Genomic DNA, 20,756 nt, shown 5'->3' with positions numbered 1-20,756 from the left:
TTGGGGAAAATGGAAGGAAAAAGGAAGAGGGGCCGACCAAGGGCAAGATGGATGGATGGCATCCTTGAAGTGACTGGATTGACCTTGAAGGAGTTGGGGGTGGTGATGGCCGACAGGGAGCTCTGGGGTGGGCTGGTCCATGAGGTCGCCTAAAGAAAACAATGATGTTGGGGAAAACGGAAGGAAAAAGGAAGAGGGGCCGACCAAGGACAAGATGGATGGATGGCATCCTTGAAGTAACTGGATTGACCTTGAAGGAGCTGGGGGTGGTGACGGCCGACAGGGAGCTCTGGCATGGGCTGGTCCATGAGGTCACCTAGAGAAAACAATGATGTTGGGGAAAATGGAAGGAAAAAGGAAGAGGGGCCGACCAAGGGCAAGATGGATGGATGGCATCCTTGAAGTAACTGGATTGACCTTGAAGGAGCTGGGGGTGGTGACGGCCGACAGGGAGCTCTGGCATGGGCTGGTCCATGAGGTCGCCTAGAGAAAACAATGATGTTGGGGAAAATGGAAGGAAAAAGGAAGAGGGGCCGACCAAGGGCAAGATGGATGGATGGCATCCTTGAAGTAACTGGATTGACCTTGAAGGAGCTGGGGGTGGTGATGGCCGACAGGGAGCTGTGGCCTGGACTGGTCCAGGAGGTCAGAAAGAGTCAGAAGCAACTAAACGAATAAACAACAACAGGGGGGAAAGGAAATGGCCTGAGGCTGTTAGGAATGGTGGGAGTTGAAGTCCAAAACCCTTGGAGGGCCAAAGTTTGCCCATGCCTGGTATGCATTATATGTATGTTACAAATGGCATCTTAAAATTGTTGTAAAGTCACATTGTGTTTATTCAAAACCGCACTACTTTTCTCTTGTTTTCTATCATATTCATAATTATTGAATGCATTTTTTTAAAACCCATGTGATTACGATTAATCACTCAACTTGGTTTTTTGAAAGCTCTTCTAACACCACCCCGAAAGGTCCTGTCCCAGCACGCAGAGATATTGCTCCGATACTGAAAGAATGTTGATCAACGGGATAGGAATAGCCTTATAAAACTGGTAACCGCTGCCATGTTCCTGAATCATTGTAATAGCCATAATTACCACCAAGTCTGCCCTCAAAGTATGTTGCTCACAAAGACCATCCTTAATTTGCCAAGTGGGGGAAAAAAGTACTTCCAGTTAACAATATAAAAATATATGCCCACTAGCAAAATATCCAGTCTGGAAGGGCAACTGGATTCAGTAGTCTACGGGTGTGCAAATGAAAACATTCGAAAAGCAGACAGAAAAATAAAGAAGACACGCAACTCTTATCACTCCTTTTCACCTAATTCCAAATAAGTGGTTCCTGGTCACAACATATTTTATAGAACTCTCATATACTGATGATAACATAGTCTGTGCACATTCAGAAGAAGACCTACAAGCCACCCTAAACACCTTTGCAGAAGCATACGAGAAGTTCGGCCTGTCGAGAAAACCAAAGTGCTCTTCCAGCAGTCACCAGCCAATCCCTCTCCAATGCCAGAAATACAACTTAATGGTGTAACATTAGAAAATGTGAACCATTTCCGCTCCCTTGGCAGCCACCTCTCCACCAAAGTCAAGATTGACACTTAAATACAACACCGCCTGAGCTCTGCAAGTGCAGCATTTTTCTGAATGAAGCAGAGAGTGTTTGAGGACCGGGACATCCGTAGGGAGACCAAGGGGCTTGTCTATAAGGCTATTGTCCTCCCAATCCTGCTATACGCCTGCAAGACGTGGACTGTCTACAGACATCACATGCAACTCCTGGAATGATTCCCTCAGCGTTGCCTCTGGAAAATCCTGCAAATCTCTTGGGTAGACAGGCGGACAAATGTCAGCATGCTGGAAGAAGAAGCAAAGACCACTGCTGGACTTTGGGGAAAATAGATCTTGACATTTGGGAGTTGTAGTTGCTGGGATTTATAGTTCGTCTACAATCAAAGAGCATTCTGAACCACAACAACAATAGAATTGGGTCGAACTTCCCATAACCAACAGAAAATACTGTGTTTTCCGATGGTCTTTGGTGACCTGTCTGACACCCCCTAATCACACTCTTAGGATTCCCCACCTTCAGCTTGAGAAACACTGGAAAAGGAAGTGGAAAAGGAAAGGGAAAAGGAAAAGGAAGGGGCCTGAGGCTGTTAGAAATTATGCCAATTAAGTCCAAAACATCTGGAGAGCTGAAGCTTGCCCATGCCTGCTGTAGAGGAAGCATCCTTGCATTCCACACAGTCAATAGAACCTAACGTTGGTGATGGGCCCAGCATTCAGCTTAAGCAGCTGAGGGGGGAAAGGAAAGGGCCTGAGGCTGTTAGGAATTGTGGGAGTTGAAGTCCAAAACACCTGGAGGGCCCAAGTTTGTCCATGCCTGTGTTAGAGTATATAAATGTGTGTCTATCTGTCTCAAAGGGGACTATCTTTCTGGGATTCAGTGCCATTTCTTTGAGACAACGAAGCTAGGCAAGGTATGGTTATTATATGGTTGTACTACAACTCCCAGGTTTACTTAGCACTCTCTGCTCTGGCGAAGGTTGTTGGGAGTTTCAGGTGAGCAACATCTGGAGTCTTGCACGATTCCCATCCTTGCGTTCAAAGAAAACCCATATTAGGAGCACAATCTTGGCAGCTCACTCCGTTTCAAATCAAAATGAGGTGCCAGAAAGGGAAAAGTCCTCTTGTTGTAGAGCAGTTTAGAATGGCTGTGGATTAGGCCCAAGCCATTGTGGGTTGCCTGGTGAGAAAAAAGAAGCCAATATTGCAAAATAAATCTCACCAAGTTGAAGCAGAAGCCACCGAGATATTTATTGCGATCCAGCTGGAAAGGATGTCACACCGCGATAATTTCTCAAGCAGACATACATTGAACACAAAATAAAGCTTTTTATACCCAAACAGAACTGTCAGATTTGACTTTCCCGCTCCCCACCCCTCAGCCGGCTAGGTGATGATTGGCTGATGCTCTACAGCTGGGAGGAGGCTAGGCCGCCTCCTGAGTGCCTTAACCAATGGATAAGCTCCTGTTGCCTCAGCCCCCTGGCCAATCAGGAGAGAGGGAGACGGAACGAGAGGGAAACAATGAAATCTTGAGTGGATTATGGAAATATGTGGTGTCCAAATGGCTGGTGAGTCCTCAGGGGCCTTCTAGCTGACCACATTATTGTCTTAATCATTTTTTATTGCGTTATAGTGTAAATACATGGAAAGTGGGGGAATAATTGTGAAGGAGATAGGAAAGTAGGAAATAATAATAGAGAAAGGGTACTGTGGAGGAATGGGTAGGGAGAGAGAGAGCCGAGGAGAAAAAAGAGGGAAAAAAGAAAAAGAAAAACTTGGTTGGACTTCCATCTGTTCTTTGAAGATCTTCTATATTTGTATATATATATATATATATATATATATATATATATATATATATATATATATAAATATATAAAGCATGGTAAAAAGTAGAGGAGAGATAATGAAAGCAAAAAATGTCTTTCATTCTCAATAGTCCAGTCTGCTTTCCTGTGATACAGTTATTTGTATTCTATCTTATTATGGATCAAGAAATGACCTCTATTTTCTGTTGTTTGAGATAATTTTTCACCAAGTCCCAATTTGTATGTTTTTTCGGTTTTCCTTCATTCGGTGTCAGCCAGTATGTTAACTCGTCCATGTTCATTATATCTAGTATCTTACTTTGCCATTCTTCTATTTGTGGTATTTCTTTCTGCCTCCAACTCTTGGCGTAGACAATTCTGGCTGCTGTGATTAGGTAATTAAAGATAATGTCTTTATTTTCGTCTCCCATAATGTCAAACATTCCCAGCAAGAAGAACTCTGGTTCCTTTCTCATTTTTATGTCAAGTATCTTTTGTATATCAATATGAATTATATTCCAAAAAAAATTGGCTTTTGGGCATGTCCACCACATATGATAGAAGGATCCTATGTGTTGATTGCATTTCCAGCATCTATCTGATGTATTTTTGTGGAATTTTGAAATCTTTTGTGGTGTAATGTACCACCTATGTATCATTTTCAATTGATTTTCTTTCAGGTTATAGGAGTAGGTATACTTCATTTTCTGATTCCATACCTTCTCCCATTGATCTATGCGGATTTCATGGCCTATATTTTGTGCCCATTTAGTCATAGATTCTTTTATTTGTTCTGTTTCTGTTGCCCATTCTAGTATTTTTTTGTAATTTTTTGTGATTGTTTTGTTGTTTGTCATCATAATATTGTCCCAAAATCCCTCTTTAGCTCTGAAATTTAGTTCTTTGTCAGTTTTATAGCAGTCTAAGATTTGTCTATAATTCAGCCATGATAGGGTAGTGATTATTGTCTTGAAGGATGGCAATCATCATCTGATGTCTGGCGAGAGGGCCAGGATCCGGATTTTTCCTGAACGGAGCTATGGAGACAATGGAGCAATCTTGGCTGTAGTTTTGGTGGATGGAAGTCAACTGAGAAAGCAGATCAGGACAAATTGTGGCTTTCCGAAGGCCCTGAGTTGCCTGCGGGCTGATATGGGCAGGGCGGGATATAAATAATGTAAATAAATAAATGTGTCCTGTTGAGATATGATCAATCATGCCTAGTGGGCAATTTCCCCCAAGCGGCCAGACTCCGAGACTTGGGATCGGTGCCCTTTGTATTGTTCATGCAAATAAGTCCTTGTCAGGGTTTCCTTTCAATCAGGGGAATACTTCCTTTCCGAGGTCACTGAGGGTGGTTTTCCATATATTTTTATACATTTTATATAAAAGGGAATAGGGCAAGAGGATCAGGCAAGGGGTCACATACATAAGGAAGAAGATAGAAATCATAATATAGGAAACATTCCCACTTACGGTGAGGTGGATCTGTAATTGGTTAAGTGGACGAACACAGAGAGTGCTCACTAATGCTTCCTCTTCATCTTGGAAAGAAGTGACGAGCGGAGTGCCGCAGGGTTCCGTCCTGGGCCCAGTCCTGTTCAACATCTTTATTAATGACTTAGATGAAGGGCTAGAAGGCATGATCATCAAGTTTGCAGATGACACCAAATTGGGAGGGATAGCCAATAGTCCAGAGGACAGGAGCAGAATTCAAAACGATCTTGACAGATTAGAGAGATGGGCCAAAACTAACAAAATGAAGTTCAACAGTGACAAATGCAAGATACTCCACTTTGGCAGAAAAAATGAAATGCAAAGATACAGAATGGGGGACGCCTGGCTCGAGAGCAGTACGTGTGAAAAAGATCTTGGAGTCCTCGTGGACAACAAGTTAAACATGAGCCAACAATGTGATGTGGCAGCAAAAAAAGCCAATGGGATTTTGGCCTGCATCAAGAGGAGCATAGTGTCTAGATCTAAGGAAGTAATGCTACCCCTCTATTCTGCTTTGGTTAGACCACATCTGGAATACTGTGTCCAATTCTGGGCACCACAATTCAAGAGAGATATTGACAAGCTGGAATGTGTCCAGAGGAGGGCGACTAAAATGATCAAGGGTCTGGAGAACAAGCCCTATGAGGAGCGGCTTAGGGAACTGGGCATGTTTAGCCTGAAGAAGAGAAGGCTGAGAGGAGATATGATAGCCATGTATAAATATGTGAGAGGAAGCCACAGGGAGGAGGGAGCAAGCTTGTTTTCTGCTTCCTTGGAGACTAAGACGCGGAACAATGGCTTCAAACTACAAGAGAGGAGATTCCATCTGAACATTAGGAAGAACTTCCTGACTGTGAGAGCCGTTCAGCAGTGGAACTCTCTGCCCCGGAGTGTGGTGGAGGCTCCTTCTTTGGAAGCTTTTAAGCAGAGGCTGGATGGCCATTTGTCAGGGGTGATTTGAATGCAATATTCCTGCTTCTTGGCAGGGGGTTGGACTGGATGGCCCATGAGGTCTCTTCCAACTCTTTGATTCTATGATTCTATGATTCTATCCCTCCCACCAGAAATCCATAGAGAAATTGATGAGAGCCTTGATCATGGCTCAGCATACGTCCTTGTCCTTAGCAAAACTATAAGTTACTATATTTTATGGCGGGGGGGGGTCATGTTCGACCTCACTCTCCCAAATCATTTTCGAGGGAAGACCATTGGCTTGGGTTCCCCAGCATTCATATTACAACACGGAACTCCCACCAACAAGTGGTGGGTATGTTTTTAGTGCTTGTTTTAAAACGAGACCAAAAAAAAAGCCGCAAAAACCGCCGTCGATTCGCTGCGCCGACTTCCTCTCTCTTTCCCCAAAATCGGCACTTTGGGAACAGGGCAGTCTGCATTCCCAGAAATGGAAAATAGATTTGCTAGAATGATAAATGGATAATGCCCCGCGGGCAAAATGGATTCTTACGCAAAGTATTTTTACAGCTGGGAAGTAACGTCAAGGCATCACTTCCTATCTTTGCACAGAAAAGGGATTGTGCACAATACACACAAAAGCTCGCCGCTTTGTCTGATCAACATCAGAAGAGTCAGCAGGGTCCTAAAATATATAGAAAAAAATATTGCGTTATTAGGTAATTTGTTATTCTTGGCTAACTGTGTTGCATAAGGGTTTTTAATATCTTCTAACTCAGTGTTTCTCAACCTTCCTAATGCTGCGACCCCTTAATCCAGTTCCTCATGTTGTGCTGACCCCCAACCATAACATTATTTCCATTGCTATTTCGTAACTGTAATTTTGCTACTGTTATGAATCGTTATGTAAATATCTGATATGTAGGATGTATTTTAATTCACAACCAAATTGGGCAGAAATACCCAATACACCCAAATTTGAATACTGATGTGTTTGGGAGGAGATTGATTTTGTCTTTTGGGAGCTGTAGTTGCTGGTTCACTTACAACCAAACAGCATTCTGAACTCCACCAGCGATGGAATTGAACCAAACTTGGCACAGAATTCCACCGGAGTGTGGTGCAGGCTCCTTCTTTGGAAGCTTTTAAACAGAAGCTGGATGGCCATCTGTCAGGGGTGCTTTGAATGCAATATTTCTGCTTCTTGGCAGGGGGTTGGACTGGATGGCCCATGAGGTCTCTTCCAACTCTATGATTCTATGATTCTATGATTTGGGAGTTGTAGTTGCTGGGATTTATAGTTCACCTATAAGACCGACAGGTCACAGGTTCGAATCCGGGGAGAGGCGGATGAGCTCCCTCTATCAGCTCCAGCTCCTCATACGGGGACATGAGAGAAGCCTCCCACAAGGATGATAAAAACATCAATTCATCCAGGCGTCCCCTGGGCAACGTCCTTGCAGACGGCCAATTCTCTCACACCAGAAGCGACTTGCAGTTTCTCAAGTCGCTCCTGACACGACCAAAAAAAAAAATAGTTCACCTACAATCAAACTCTATCAACAATGGCATTGAACCCATCTTGGCACACGGAACTCATATGACCAATAGAAAATATAGGGTTTGGGGGACACTGACCTTGAGTTCTGGAGTTGTAGTTCACCTATATCCAGAGAGCACTGTAGACTCAGAGATGTATCTGGACCAAACTCTACACGAATACTCAATATGCCCAAATGTAAACACTGGTGAAGTTTGGGGAAAATAGACCTTGGCATTCAGGAGTTGTAGTTGCTGGGATTTATAGTTCCCCTACAATCAAGGAGCATTCTGAACTCCACCAGTGATGGAACTGAACCAATCTTGGCACACAGAACTCCCATGGACAGCAGAAAATACTGGAAGGGTTTCGTAGGCATTGACCTTGAGTTTTGGAATTGTAGTTCATCTACATCCAGAGAGCACTGTGGACTCAGTGATGTATCTGGACCAAACTTGGCACGGATACTCCATATGTCCAAATGTGAACACTGGTCGAGTTTGGGGAAATAGACCTTGGCATTCAGGAGTTGTAGTTGCTGGGATTTATAGTTCACCTACAATCAAAGAGCATTCTGAACTCCACCAGTGATGGAATTGAACCAATCTTGGCACACGGAACTCCCATGGCCAGCAGAAAATACTGGAAGGGCTCGCTGCTTGAGTGGTGATGGCACGATCGACAGCATAGATTAAATTCTCTGTCCCTTCTGGCAGTGGCTGGTTATTTGTGTGAATGTTAAACATTAGGAATCAGCTGGTTTTCCCTGTAATAGGAAGTAAGAGCACCTAAAGCTTCAGAGAGTTCTGTTCAACCATTTCAAAGCTCCCTGCTTGAGCGGTGATGGCACGATCGTCAGCATAGATGAAACACTCTGTCCCTTCCGGCAGTGGCTGGTCATTTGTGTAAATGCTAAACATTAGGAATCAGCTGGTTTTCCCTGTAATAGGCAGTAAGAGCACCTAAAGCTTCTGAGAGTTTCTGTTCAACCATTTCAAAGGTCGCTGCTTGGGCGGTGATGGCACGATCATCAGCATAGATTAAATTCTCTGTCCCTTCTGGCAGTGGTTGGTTATTTGTGTAAATGTTAAACATTAGGAACCAGCTGGTTTTCCCTGTAATAGGCAGTAAGAGCACCTGAAGCTTCAGAGAGCTTCTATTCAACCATTTCAAAGCTCGCTGCTTGGGCGGTGATGGCACGATCGTCAGCAATGGTTGTATGTATTTAAAAAATGGAAACTCACTAAGTAATCTTGGGTGGATCACATTCCCATACTCCTCGAGGAAGGCAACAGGAAGTGCCCTCTGAATCATTCTTGCTCAGTAAACCTATGATAGGGTTGCCGTCAATTGGAGTCAAACCGAAGGCAGATAACAAATCTTGGCTACTGGCCACCAGCTACTGAATGCATTTCACACATTCAGGTAGCTCTGCTGACTTGATTTATGTTGCTTAACAGCATGCAAGGTGCCAAAGAAACAGCTTAATTCAGAACTTTGGATTCTTGCATGCTCCCCTGCCTCTGCTATTTTTTATTATTTACTAGCTGTCCCCTGCCAGGCGTTGCTGTGGCCCAGTCTGGTGATCTGGGAAATAAAGTAAGGAGAAAGTGTTGATTTCTAATATATGCAATTTCTTTATGCTTGAGGGTAAACAGCACTTCTTGCTGTTTCTGTGTCAGTGTTGATGTGGAGATTGTCTGGTTTGCCTACTCTGGGACATGCAACATATCATTGTCCTTCTTCAGGGGTCTCTTTCAAATCTATGATACTATATCTCTGTGTGTGAATCATATATAAATGTATGACTGGATGGCTTTTTGTCAGGAGGGCTTTGTTTATGTTTTCTTGCCATGGTGAATGGAGTTGGACTGGATAGCCTTAAGTATTTTGCGTTGGTCATGGGGAAGTTTCCCCAATTCTCTTTGATTCCCCAATTATCTTTTATTCTAGGTGAACTGTAAATCCCAGTAACTACAACTCCCAAATGTCAAGGTCTATTTCCCCCAAACTCCATCTGTGTTCATATTTGGGCATATGGAGTATTCGTGCCAAGTTTGGTCTAGATCTGTGTTCATATTTGGTCCAGATCCATCATAGTTTGAGTCCACAGTGCTCTCTGGATTAGGTGAACTGCAACTCCCAAACTCAAGGTAAATGCCCACCAAACCCTTATAGTGTTTTCTGTTGGTCATGGGAGTCCTGTGTGCCTAGTTTGGTTCAATTCCATCGTTGGTGGAGTTCAGAAGGCTGTTTGATTGTAGGTGAACTATAAATCCCAGCAACTACAACTTCTAAATGACAAAATCATTTTTTTAGTGATGGTCACTCCTTGGGTTAGTAGGAATCTTGTGGCCAAATTTGGTGTGAATTCGCCCAGTGGTTTTTGAGTTCTGTTAATCCCACAAACGAACATTACATTTTTATTTATATTTATTTATTTAACGTATTTGTACCCCGCCCTTCTTATACCCCCAGAGGGGGGACTCAATTTGATGCCACTACATACACATAATACAGTAATTATATATGAATAATATATTAAATTAGTTTTAAAAATTGTTCAAGGCTAAAAAGTACAATGATAAATAATACAACCACACTGGCTGTGTAGCCTTGTCTAAAAACGAATCCAGCAAACACAACACAATTGGAAACCTATCCATAGTTCATTTTCCATTACATTGTCGCCATTGTCATTGTCAGTTATTTGCAAGGTACCCAAAGGCCTGGTCCCATAACCACATTTTCAATTTTCTCCTGAAGGCAAGGAGGGATGTTGCTGACCTGATTTCGCTGGGGAGGGAGTTCCATAGGCAGGGGCCACCACCAAGAAGGTCCTGTCCCTCGTCCCTGCCAAGCATGTTTGCGCCAAAGGCAGGGCCGAGAGCAGGGCCTCCCAGAAGAGTAAATTTTGAGGTGGGACATAGAGGGAGATACATTCGGACAGGTAAGCTGGGCTGGAGCCGTATAGGGCTTTGTAGGTCAAAACCAGCACTTTGAATTGTGCTCGGAACTGGATCGGCAGCCAGTGGAGCTGACGTAACAGAAGAGTATTATGCTCTCTGTATGATTCTCCCGTGAGTAGTCTAGCTGCCGCCCTCTGGACTAGTTGAGGTTTCCGAAAAGTATTCAAAGGCAACCCCACATAGAGCACGTTGCAGTAATCTATTTGGGATGTAACAAGAGCGTGGACCACCGTGGCCAGATCATACTTCCCAAGGTAGTCTGGCGCACAAGTTTTAATTGTGCAAAAGCTCTTCCGGCCACCGCCGAGACTGCCAACTCAATTTTCTGGTGCACTTTGGGGAAGGATGGATCTCGGATGATGGGACTTGCAGTACTCATCTGAGACCACTGCAACCCTCATCCAATGACTGATCAAGACCAAACTTGGCACACAGAGCCCCCAAGACACACTCTACTTCCTGGTACTGTTTGGAGGATGATGGACCACGGATGATGGGACTTGAAATACCTTCATTTACTTCCCGAGACCGCTGTGACCCTCATCCAATGACTGATCAAGACCAGTGGAGCTTAACAGCATGCAAGATGCCAAAGAAACATCTTAATTTGGAACTTTGGATTATTGCGTGCTCCCCCGCTTATACTATTTTTCTATTTCTCTATTCACACTTACTGGGAGCCAGGCCCATTGAGCTTAGTGGGAATCGCTTCTGAATTTATTCATAGGATTTTGCTCTTACGTCTCCAAAGTAAAAAGCCTGAATGTTTATATTGTGTCGCTCGGCATGTTGACCTCCCAAATGGCTTGGAACCGTCCAGGATGGACCCTGTGAGGCTTTGGCCAAGAGAGCCTCTTTGCCCTGAATAGTTCCCCCAACAGCTGTGAAAGTGGATAATGTGCTGCCAGCTGAAGGAAAGCCAAGCCGGGACTAATTTGCAGAAGTCTGATGAAGTTCTTGAAAGGCAATAAATCTCTCCGGGCTACGAGATGCGTGCTGTGGAGGGTCAGGCCAGCCCGATTCCCCTTACGAGAGTAAGCAGTTTTATTTATTGCATAACTGGACAGAACCATCTCATCAGCAATACGTCTTGTAAATCATGCCAGGATTGCAGCGAGAGAGAGAGACTCGGCGCCCAGAGCTGAGTAAGGAAAGCAGATATTTCACCTGCAGTCCCCTTCCTTCACCTGTCCTCCCTTGCAGTGCCTGGCTGGCGTTCAGGTGTGTCTGCGGAAGGCGGGGAAAGAAGTCAGGATGGGAATCGTTTGTTGCAACTCAGGGTACTTTTCACCTTGCTCCCAAACACCACCACACCAAAGCTGTAGATTTTGTAGTTTATTGAAGAAAAGGCAAAGTCAAAACATAGTATAAGAAATGCAAAGTTCCAAAAAGGCTTAAATGCAAAGACAGAGTTCCCAAGATCCAAAAGCAAAAACATGAAGCATAATCTTTTAAGCAATGGTCAAACAATAATCCATGAAACCCAGTTGAACACCGGAATTGTGGCGCAGCTGGCTGAGTGTCAGCTGCATTAAGATCACTCTGACCAAAAGGTCATGAGTTCGAAGCCAGCCCGGGCTGGAGTGGGTGTCCAGCCATTGTGTAGCCCGTTGTCGACCTTTGCAACCCAAAAGACAGTTGCATCTGTCAAGTAGGAAAATAAGGTACCACCTTGTGTGGGAGGCTAAATTTAACTAATTTATGAGGCCATAAAGAAGACTCCGGGGAATGTGGAATGCGGAAGAACTTCATCGGTGTCGTTGATGGACGATGAAAAGCAGCAGCTCCCCTGGCGGCCAGAAAAAAAAAGTTAGATAGCCTTTGTCTGTTAAATGTTGTTTGTCAAACTGGCACTGAATGTTTGCCATATATGTGTTGACTGTAATCCGCCCTGAGTCCCCTGCGGGGTGAGAAGGGCGGAATATAAGAACTGTAAATAATAAATAAATAAATAAAGAACACAAGAACCCAAAATCCCAGACTCAGGAAGCCAGAAGCGTGCTGCTTAAAGCCAAGGTTAATCCATCATTATGCTTCTGGGGACATCATTGTGCTTCTGATGAAGACGTTGAGAGAACTGTGAGACTCTGGTTGCGGAAACAGAGTGTCGACTTCTCCGTAACAGCTTCAGAAAACTTCTTCATCGTTGGCAGAAATGTATCCAATTGTCTGGTGGTTATTACAGTCTTTTAATTGTTTTATCTTGTACATGTGGCCCGCCCATTGTTATCGTTGTTGTGATTGTGTTTATTAGAATGCTATTTTATGATTGCTTTTTAAAATGTATTTTGATGATATTGTTGTTCTTTGTTGTTTATGCTTTGATTTTATTGCTGTAATATGTCCAGGCTTGGCCCCATGTAAGCCGCTCCAAGTCCCCATCAGGGATATGGTGGCGGGATATAAATAAAGGTGATGATGATGATGTGGAACAGTGAATAGTGGTAGTTAAAGAGCACATTCTAAGGATTATTTCTGCGCTTGATTTATTAAAATATTCCCATCCAAACCCAAGTAACGAAGGTGGAGGCATTACTTTTCATTCAACTCTCGTAAAACAAATGTTTGGAGGTGCACTCCACATAGATTGGACATGGCTACGCTACCTTCCCAACTGTTAATTGGAGATGGATTCCAATATCTCCAGAGCTGCACAAAGCCCACTTTGATATAGACCTGGATGGAAGTATGGCTGCCTCCTCTTCCTGTTCCAGGAGGCTGCATGATCATGTTTGCCTTCTGTGTTCTCAGCGGTTTTCCCATTCCCTCTGAAAGGCAGAGCTTCTGGCAGCAGCACCTTCCCACCAAGGCATTCAGCCAACCTTGGCGCACAGCTCTGCACATTTCTGCTTGCCACAGCAGAGCACACCTGCTCTCTGGAGATTCCCAGGCGCTTGTGGCTCCAGCCCACACCTGCCCAGGAGATCAAGGCTTAAGGTTTACATTGCATGCTGTGACACCTAAAGGCCAAATGTAGGAGAAAAGAAAGTGTACACGTATATAAGGTTTGATTGTTGTAGCTCAGCAGCCTGGGGCTGATGGGTTCACTGATGATTCAGAATGGATTGTGGGATTGCCTGGGGTTCAAAATAATGCAGATTCAGGCCTGGATCAAAGCGTTGAAGCTTCAGGCCAGAGAAATGAAACTGGCTCTGACGATACCAAGCTCCAAGGTCAGTCAGAGGAGCCAGAAACAATGTCATTAGATAAGGGGTTGAGTGAGGATAAAAGAGAAAATTTTCAAGGGAAATCACCTGGAGTTATGGAAATAAGCAATGAGCTTCATTTAAGGACTAGAGCAGAGATTCAGCCCCATTGGTTCGAGAGACTACGTGGGAAAGAGATAGAGAAAATTCATGGGAAATGACATGATTTCACGACAGCTTATTAACAGGCAGTTGTTTACGTTATATTAGTTCAGGCAATGTTGACTTTGGAGTGAGAAATCAGGCTTGGGTTCTTGTGCCAAGTCAAATGGATGCCTGAGCTATTTTGTGAAGGAGAGGATGAGATGTCAAGGAAGCATCATGTGTTCACACTATTATTTGCTTAAGAAAATACATGAACTCATAGGAGTTCTGTGTGCCAAGTTCAGATGTAGGTGAACTCCAACTCCTAAACCCAAGGTCAATGCCCACCAAACCCTTCCAGTATTTTCTGTTGGTCATGGAAGTTGTGTGCGCCAAGTTTGGTTCAATTCCATTATTGGTGGAGTTCAGAATGCTTGTTGATTGTAGGTGAACTATAGATCCCACCAATTACAACTCCCAAATGTCAAGGTCTATTTCCCTCAAACTACACCAGTGTTCGTATTTGGGCATATTGAGTATCCATGCCAAGCTTGGTCCAGATCCATCCTTGTTTTAGTCCACAGTGCCCTCTGGATGTAGGTGAACTACAACTCCAAAATTCAAGGTCAATGGCTACCAAAAACTTCCAGTATTTTCTTTGGTCATGGGAGTTCTGTGTGCCAAGTTTGGTCCAATTCTATCGATGGTGGGATTCAGAATGCTCTTTGACTGTAGGTGAACTATAAATCCCACCAACTACAACTCCCAAATGTCAAGGTATATTTTCCCCAAACTCCACCAGTGTTCATATTTGGGCATATTGAGTATCCATGTCAAGCTTGGTCCAGATCCATCATTGTTTGAGTCACAGGATGTAGGTGAACTACAACTCCAAAACTCAAGGTCAATGCCCACCAAACCTTTCCAGTATTTTCTGTTGGTCATGGGAGTTCTGTGTGAAGAATGAATTCCATCATTGGTGGAGTTCAGAATGCTCTTTGTTTGTACATGAACTATAAATACCAACAACTACAATTCCCAAATGACAAAATCAATCCCCCCAACCCCACCAGTAATCAAACTTGGGAGTATTGGGTATTTGTGCCAAATTTGGTCCAGTGAGTGAAAATACATCTGCAAATGAGATATTTACATTATGATTCAGAACAATAGCAAAATTACAGTTATGAAGTAGCAACGAAAATAATGTTGTGATTGGGGGTCACCACAACATGAGGAACTGTATTAAGGGGTCGCGGCATTAGGAAGGTTGAGAACCACTGCCTTACACCATCCTTTGGTCGCAGACAACTCAACGTGTATTTATTGTTATAGAAACAAGTTCTCCTTTGTGTATCTTCCTCATGGCTGTCTGTTCCCTCTGTGGCGTTTACAGCACCTCTGATGTTCCTGAAGTCCCAGGCGCTGGGTTGGGAGCCCTTCCTTCTGCTGTCCGGGATGCTGGTGGGTATTGTATGGCCTGCAGCTCACATGGAGGCCTTCTGCCTCATTAGCCCCTTCTTCGCTCCCTGATGGATCTTTGAATCCAGCTTCCCTGTTTAAAAAAAAGAAACAGAAAAAAGGGTTTCAGGTGTGTGGGGAGAGGCAGTCTAATGGGTAGGTTGTTGTGAGTTTTCTGGGCTGTATGGCTATGTTCCAGAAGCATTCTCTCCTGACCTTTCACCTGCATCTATGGCAGGCATCCTCAGAGGTTGTGAGTTCTGTTGGAAACTAGGAAAATGGGGTTTATATATCTGTGGAATGTCCAAGGTGGGAGAAAGAACTCTTGACTGTTGGTGGCAAGTGTGAATGTTGCAATTGGCTTCTATAATAATAATAATAATAATAATAATAATTTATTTGTACCACGCTGCCATCTCGCCAAGGGACTCGGTGCGGCTTACATGAGGCTGAACCCACAGCACATCAATAAACAAAAGCAATAACAAATAATCAATACAAAACAGTTAAAATAAAAAATCAGAAAACAAAAATACACAACAAGCAATAAACAATAACAATAACATACAGCATTTAAAAACCTATGGCCGGGCCAAATGTAATAATTTAAATTTAAATTTAAAATGCTGGGCATAGACAAGGTAGGGTAAACTAGGATAGGGTTTTCAAAGAAAGATAAGGGTGCGCAGACAATCCTAAGTCAATATTAAAGTGCATTTGAGGACATATTGCTAAGAATTTTCCTTATTCTGGGAAGGCACACTGGAACAACCACGTTTTCAGGCTCCTCCTAAAGACTGCCAGCGTTGGGGCATGTCTGATGTCCTTAGGGATTGAATTCCAGAATCGAGGGGCCACCACCGAGAAGGCCCTCTCCCTCGTCCCCACCAATCGCGCCTGCGAAGGAGGTGGGAGCATGAGCAGGGCCTCTCCAGATGATCGAAGAGATTGTGTGGGTTCATACACAGAAATGCGGTGTCTTGTAGTTGGTCTTTTAATGGTCTTGTAGCTTCAAAGTTTGGCTGCGTTCTGCCTGGGGGGTGGTGGGAATCCTTTGTTGTCCTCAGTGAATAAAGTACAACACTCAGAAAGCAGAGTTATTCCAGACAGGAAACAATCAGGGAACTCTTTGCCCCGGAGTGCGGTGGAGGCTCCTTCTTTTAAACAGAGGCTGGATGGCTATCTGTTGGGGGTGCTGTGAATGCAATTTTCCAGCTTCTTGGCAGGGGGTTGGACTAGATGACCCATGAGGTCTCTTTCAACTCTATGATTCTATGATAGGGCCAGCGAACACCTCCCAACAAAGGATTACACCAGGCAAGAAGCCCAACTTTGAAGCTGCAAGGCCATTAAATGCTAATCAAGGTAGCCAATGGAAACATTCACATTTGCCTCCAACAGACAAGAGTTCTTTCTTCCACCCTGGACATTCCACAGATATATAAACCTCACTTGCCTGGTTTCCAACAGACCCCTCAACCTCAGAGGATGCTTGCCATAGATGTGCGCAAAATGTCAGGAGAGAATGCTTCTGGAACATGGCCATACAGCCCGGAAAACTCACAACAACTCAGTGATTCCGGCCATGAAAGCCTTCAACGATGCATAGTCTCACGAGTGCTTATTTTTAAAGGTTATTTGCAATGTAAATCAGCTGTAGGCAACAAGATCTCCCTCCAGTGACTGTGTTGCTGTCACATTCAATTTTCCTGCTTGAGGAATCAGGCATTTCCAAAACTCAGTGCTGCAGTGACATGGGGAGCTGTGAAGCGCTCTTCAAGGGGGTGGGAAGGAAAGAAAGAAAGAAAGAAAGGAAAGACACCCAGGGAAGCCGGGGAAGGAATCCATGGTGGAAGCTCCCAGTTGCAGATGTCAAAAGTGACAATGAGAAAAGCAAACAGGAGGAGAGCAAGACTCTGATCAAAGTGAGAAACAGTTGCCTGCCATTGTGAAAGGCGGAAGGGAGAAACAGCAAAGCATTCTGGAAACAGGGAAGGGTTCAACTTCCAGCTAGCAAGGTCAAAGTGAGTACCAGGATGTCAAGTGCAAGGAAAGTTCCAATTAACATGAAGCTCTAGGTCAGCGTTTTGCATTGCTGGGAGTTGGGACCCCTGGGGGGGTGGGGTCGTGAGGAGGTATCAGAGGGGTCACCAAAGACCATCAGAAACACAATATTTTCTGTTGGTCACGCAGGTTCATTGTGGGAAGTTCTATCATTGGTGGGGTTCAGAATGCTTTTTGATTGTAGATGGACTATAAATCCCAGCAACGACAACTCCCAAATGTCAAGGTCTATTTTCCCCAAACTCCACCAGTGTTCACAGTTGGGCACATTGAGTATTTGTGCCCAAGTTTGGTCCAGATCCATGGGCGTATCAGGTACCTTCATTTTTTGGCCTGTTCCTGGGGTGATTTGGGGTGAAAACCGCTCTGATTCCCCCCCCCCCTCCCAGGGGGGTTGAGAAGGGCAGGGTAAAAATGCTGTAAATAAATAAATAAAATAAATAATGCTGATTCAGAGAATTGCATTTGATAGACCACATCAGCTCGAGATTATTAAATATGGTTTTCTGTAGGTAGTCACCATCCTGTAGATGGTGACAACAGGATGGCATATGTTCTGTATCAGACACTAGAACTGATGTGGTCTATCCAATGTGATTTTCTGACTCAGGACCCCAAATAACCAAACCAAATCTAAAGTTGACCCAAAACTGATTTGTAACCCTTTTGGTACTAATGTTGGAGAATGGATGTAGGTGAACTCCAGCTCCAAAACTCAAGGTAAATGCCCACCAAACCATTCCAGTATTTTCTGTTGGTCATGGGAGTTCTGTGTGCCAAGTTTGGTTCAAATCCATCATTGGTGGAGTTAAGAATGCTCTTTGATTGTAGATGAACTATAAATACTAGAAACTACAACTTCCAAATGTCAAGGTCTATTTTCCCCAAACGCCTCCAGTGTTCACATTGGGCAGATTGAATATCTGTGCCAAGTTTGGTCCAGATCCATCATTGTTTGAGTCCACAGTACTCTCTGGATGTAGGTGAACTATAACTCCAAAACCCAGGTCAATGCCCACCAAACCCTTCCAGTATTTTCTGTTGATCATGGGAGTTTATGTGTGCCACGTTTGGTTCAATTCCATCATTGGTGGATTTCAGAATGCTCTTTGATTGTAGATGAACTATAAATGCTAGAAACTACAACTTCCAAATGTCAAGGTCTATTTTCCCCAAACTCCACCAGTGTTCACATTTGGGCACACTGAATATACGTGCCGAATTTTGGTCCAGATCCATGGGCGTATTAGGTATGTGTGCCAAATTTGGTGCAGCGAATGAAAACATACCCTGCATATCAGATATTTACATTATGATTCATTGTTGTTGTTGTTAATTCGTTCAGTCGCTTCCAACTCTTCGTGACCTCACGGACCAGCCCACGCCAGAGCTCCCTGTCGGCCGTTTCCACCCCCAGCTCCTTCAAGGTCATAATGATTCATAACAGTAGCAAAATGACAGTTGTGAAGTAGCAATAAAAATAATGTTATGGTTGGGGGCCACCACAACATGGAGAACTGTATTAAGGGGCCATGGCATTTGGTCCAGATCCATGGGTGTATTGGGTATTTGTGCCAAATTTGGACCAGTGAATGAAAATGCACCCTGCATATCAGATATTTACATGACGATTCATAACATTAGAAAATTAGCAACAGAAATTATTTTATGGCTGGGGGTCACCACAACATGAGGAATTGTATTAAGGAGCCGCAGCACTAGGTTGAGACACACAGCTCTAGGTCAAACAACAACAAAAAAGCCCTCTCTATGGTTCAGATAGGTGGGTGACACCTTCACCATTTGGAGCCATGGAGGAGAAGAACTCAACAAGTTCCTGGACCACCTCAACAGCATCCACCCAAACATCCAATTCAATGTGGAAAACGAAATTGAAGGAAAACTGCCATTTCTAGTAGGCATGTGCAATCCAAGGTTCAAAATCAGTGGTTCGAAATCTGTGGGTCCCCAGACGTTTTGGCCTTCAACTCCCAGAAATCCTAACAGCTGGTAAACTGGCTGGGATTTCTGGGAGTTGTAGGCCAAAACACCTCGGGACCCACAGGTTGAGAACCACCGTTCTAAATGGTTCTAAAGTACTTACAAAACTAAAGTTCTGGTGGTGAAAACGAGGGGGTGCTGGTGCTTTGCTTCTACAGTGTTGCTAAAGTTCTGGTGGTGAAACTTTCAGAACTCTAACACAGCTTTCAAAATTTCATTATAAATGGCAGTTCCTAATAGGTTCTGTCATAAAAATCCCCAATAATGAAATAATAATGAAATTTTGAAAGTTTTGTTAGAGTTCTGAAATTTTCACCACCAGAACTTTAGCAACACTTCAGAAGCAAAGCACCAGCGCCCCCTAGTTTTCACCACCAGAACTTTAGTTTTGTAAGTTTAGTTTAGTTTTGTAGAACTCCAGTATGCTGATGACAACGGATGCCTAACCACCGTCTCCCAAAGCAGTTGCTCTACTCCGAACTCAAGAACGGAAAACGGAATGTTGGAGGACAGGAAAAGAGATTTAAAGATGAGCTCAAAGCCAACCTTAAAACCTCTGGCATAGACACTGAGAACTGGGAAGCCCTGGCCCTTGAGCGCTCCAGCTAGAGGTCAGTTGTGACCAGGAGTGCTGCAGAATTTGAAGAGGCAGGAATGGAGGGTGAAAGAGAGAAATGTGCCAAGAGGAAGGCGTGTCAAGCCAACCCTGACCGAGACCGCCTTCCACCTGGAAACCAATGCCCTCACTCCGGGAGAACATGCAGGTCAAGAACAGGGCTCCACAGCCACCTACAGACTCACAAGAATTCTGATCCTGGAAGACTATCCTACTTGGCCAACAAGGGATCGCCTAAGTAAGTAAGTGAGTTTTGTAAGTACTTTAGAACCATTTAGAACTATGGATTGCACATGCCTAATTCTTGATGTCCTAGTCATCTGAAAACCCAATCAACAATTGGGATACATTTGTGTAGGGTTTTTGTATTTAATGGTGCATGGAGAGAAATTCAGGCAGAGTTACTTTTCACTCAAGTAGTACCTGCTGAAATTCCCCCTTGAAGAGACCAGAGCCATGCTCCTTATTGCACCCGGCAACACAAATAACCAGGTAATGGCAGGGAATCATATTTTATTGCCTTGTTCCCTCCCATTGAGTCCAAAAGTGAACTTAGCTGTTGAAACCTCATACCTGTACCTTCAGGTGACCTGATAAGATCGATCTGTGAGTCTACAGACACTCCCTCTGAATTACATCTCAGGAACTGCAACATGCAGGTGAGATGGTTTACAGATCAGATCTGTCCTCCTTCCCTCTGATGGCTTAAAGATCAAACCCTCCTTCCCTCTGATGGCTTAAAGAACAAGCCTGTCCTCCTCTCCTCTGATGTTACACTGGCTTCCCTGATGAAGAGATGTTGAGCATCTGCAGAGCTTGCACATAATCGGGTGCCTCCATAAAAACATAACCACAAACTGAGTGGTTATCTTTATCCAACGTATTTATTAATGACTTAGAGTTGAAGGGTTAGAAGGCATAAGCATCAAGTTTGCAGACGGGACCAAATTGGAAGGGAGAGACAAGACTCCAGAGGACAGGAGCAGGATTCAAAACGATCTTCACAGATTAGAGA

The 20,756-nt window shown here is 44.0% G+C and overlaps 1 protein-coding gene across 1 annotated transcript in view; it reads right to left on the bottom strand.

Annotated features, from left to right (window-relative positions):
- Window positions 1-14,579: 14,579 nt before the first annotated feature.
- TRIP4 (thyroid hormone receptor interactor 4) overlaps window positions 14,580-20,756 on the bottom strand; it is a 65,858-nt gene continuing 59,681 nt past the window's right edge. Inside the window, exon 13 of the mRNA XM_067471315.1 lies at window positions 14,580-15,154. Coding sequence (XP_067327416.1) covers window positions 15,087-15,154 — 68 coding nt within the window. The 3' untranslated portion in view covers window positions 14,580-15,086. The remainder of the gene's footprint in view (window positions 15,155-20,756) is intronic.

The sequence above is a fragment of the Anolis sagrei genome, chromosome 9, assembly GCF_037176765.1.
Source record: "Anolis sagrei isolate rAnoSag1 chromosome 9, rAnoSag1.mat, whole genome shotgun sequence".
Taxonomy (NCBI): Eukaryota; Metazoa; Chordata; class Lepidosauria; order Squamata; family Dactyloidae; genus Anolis; species Anolis sagrei.
This window is presented reverse-complemented; position numbering and strand designations above follow the sequence as displayed.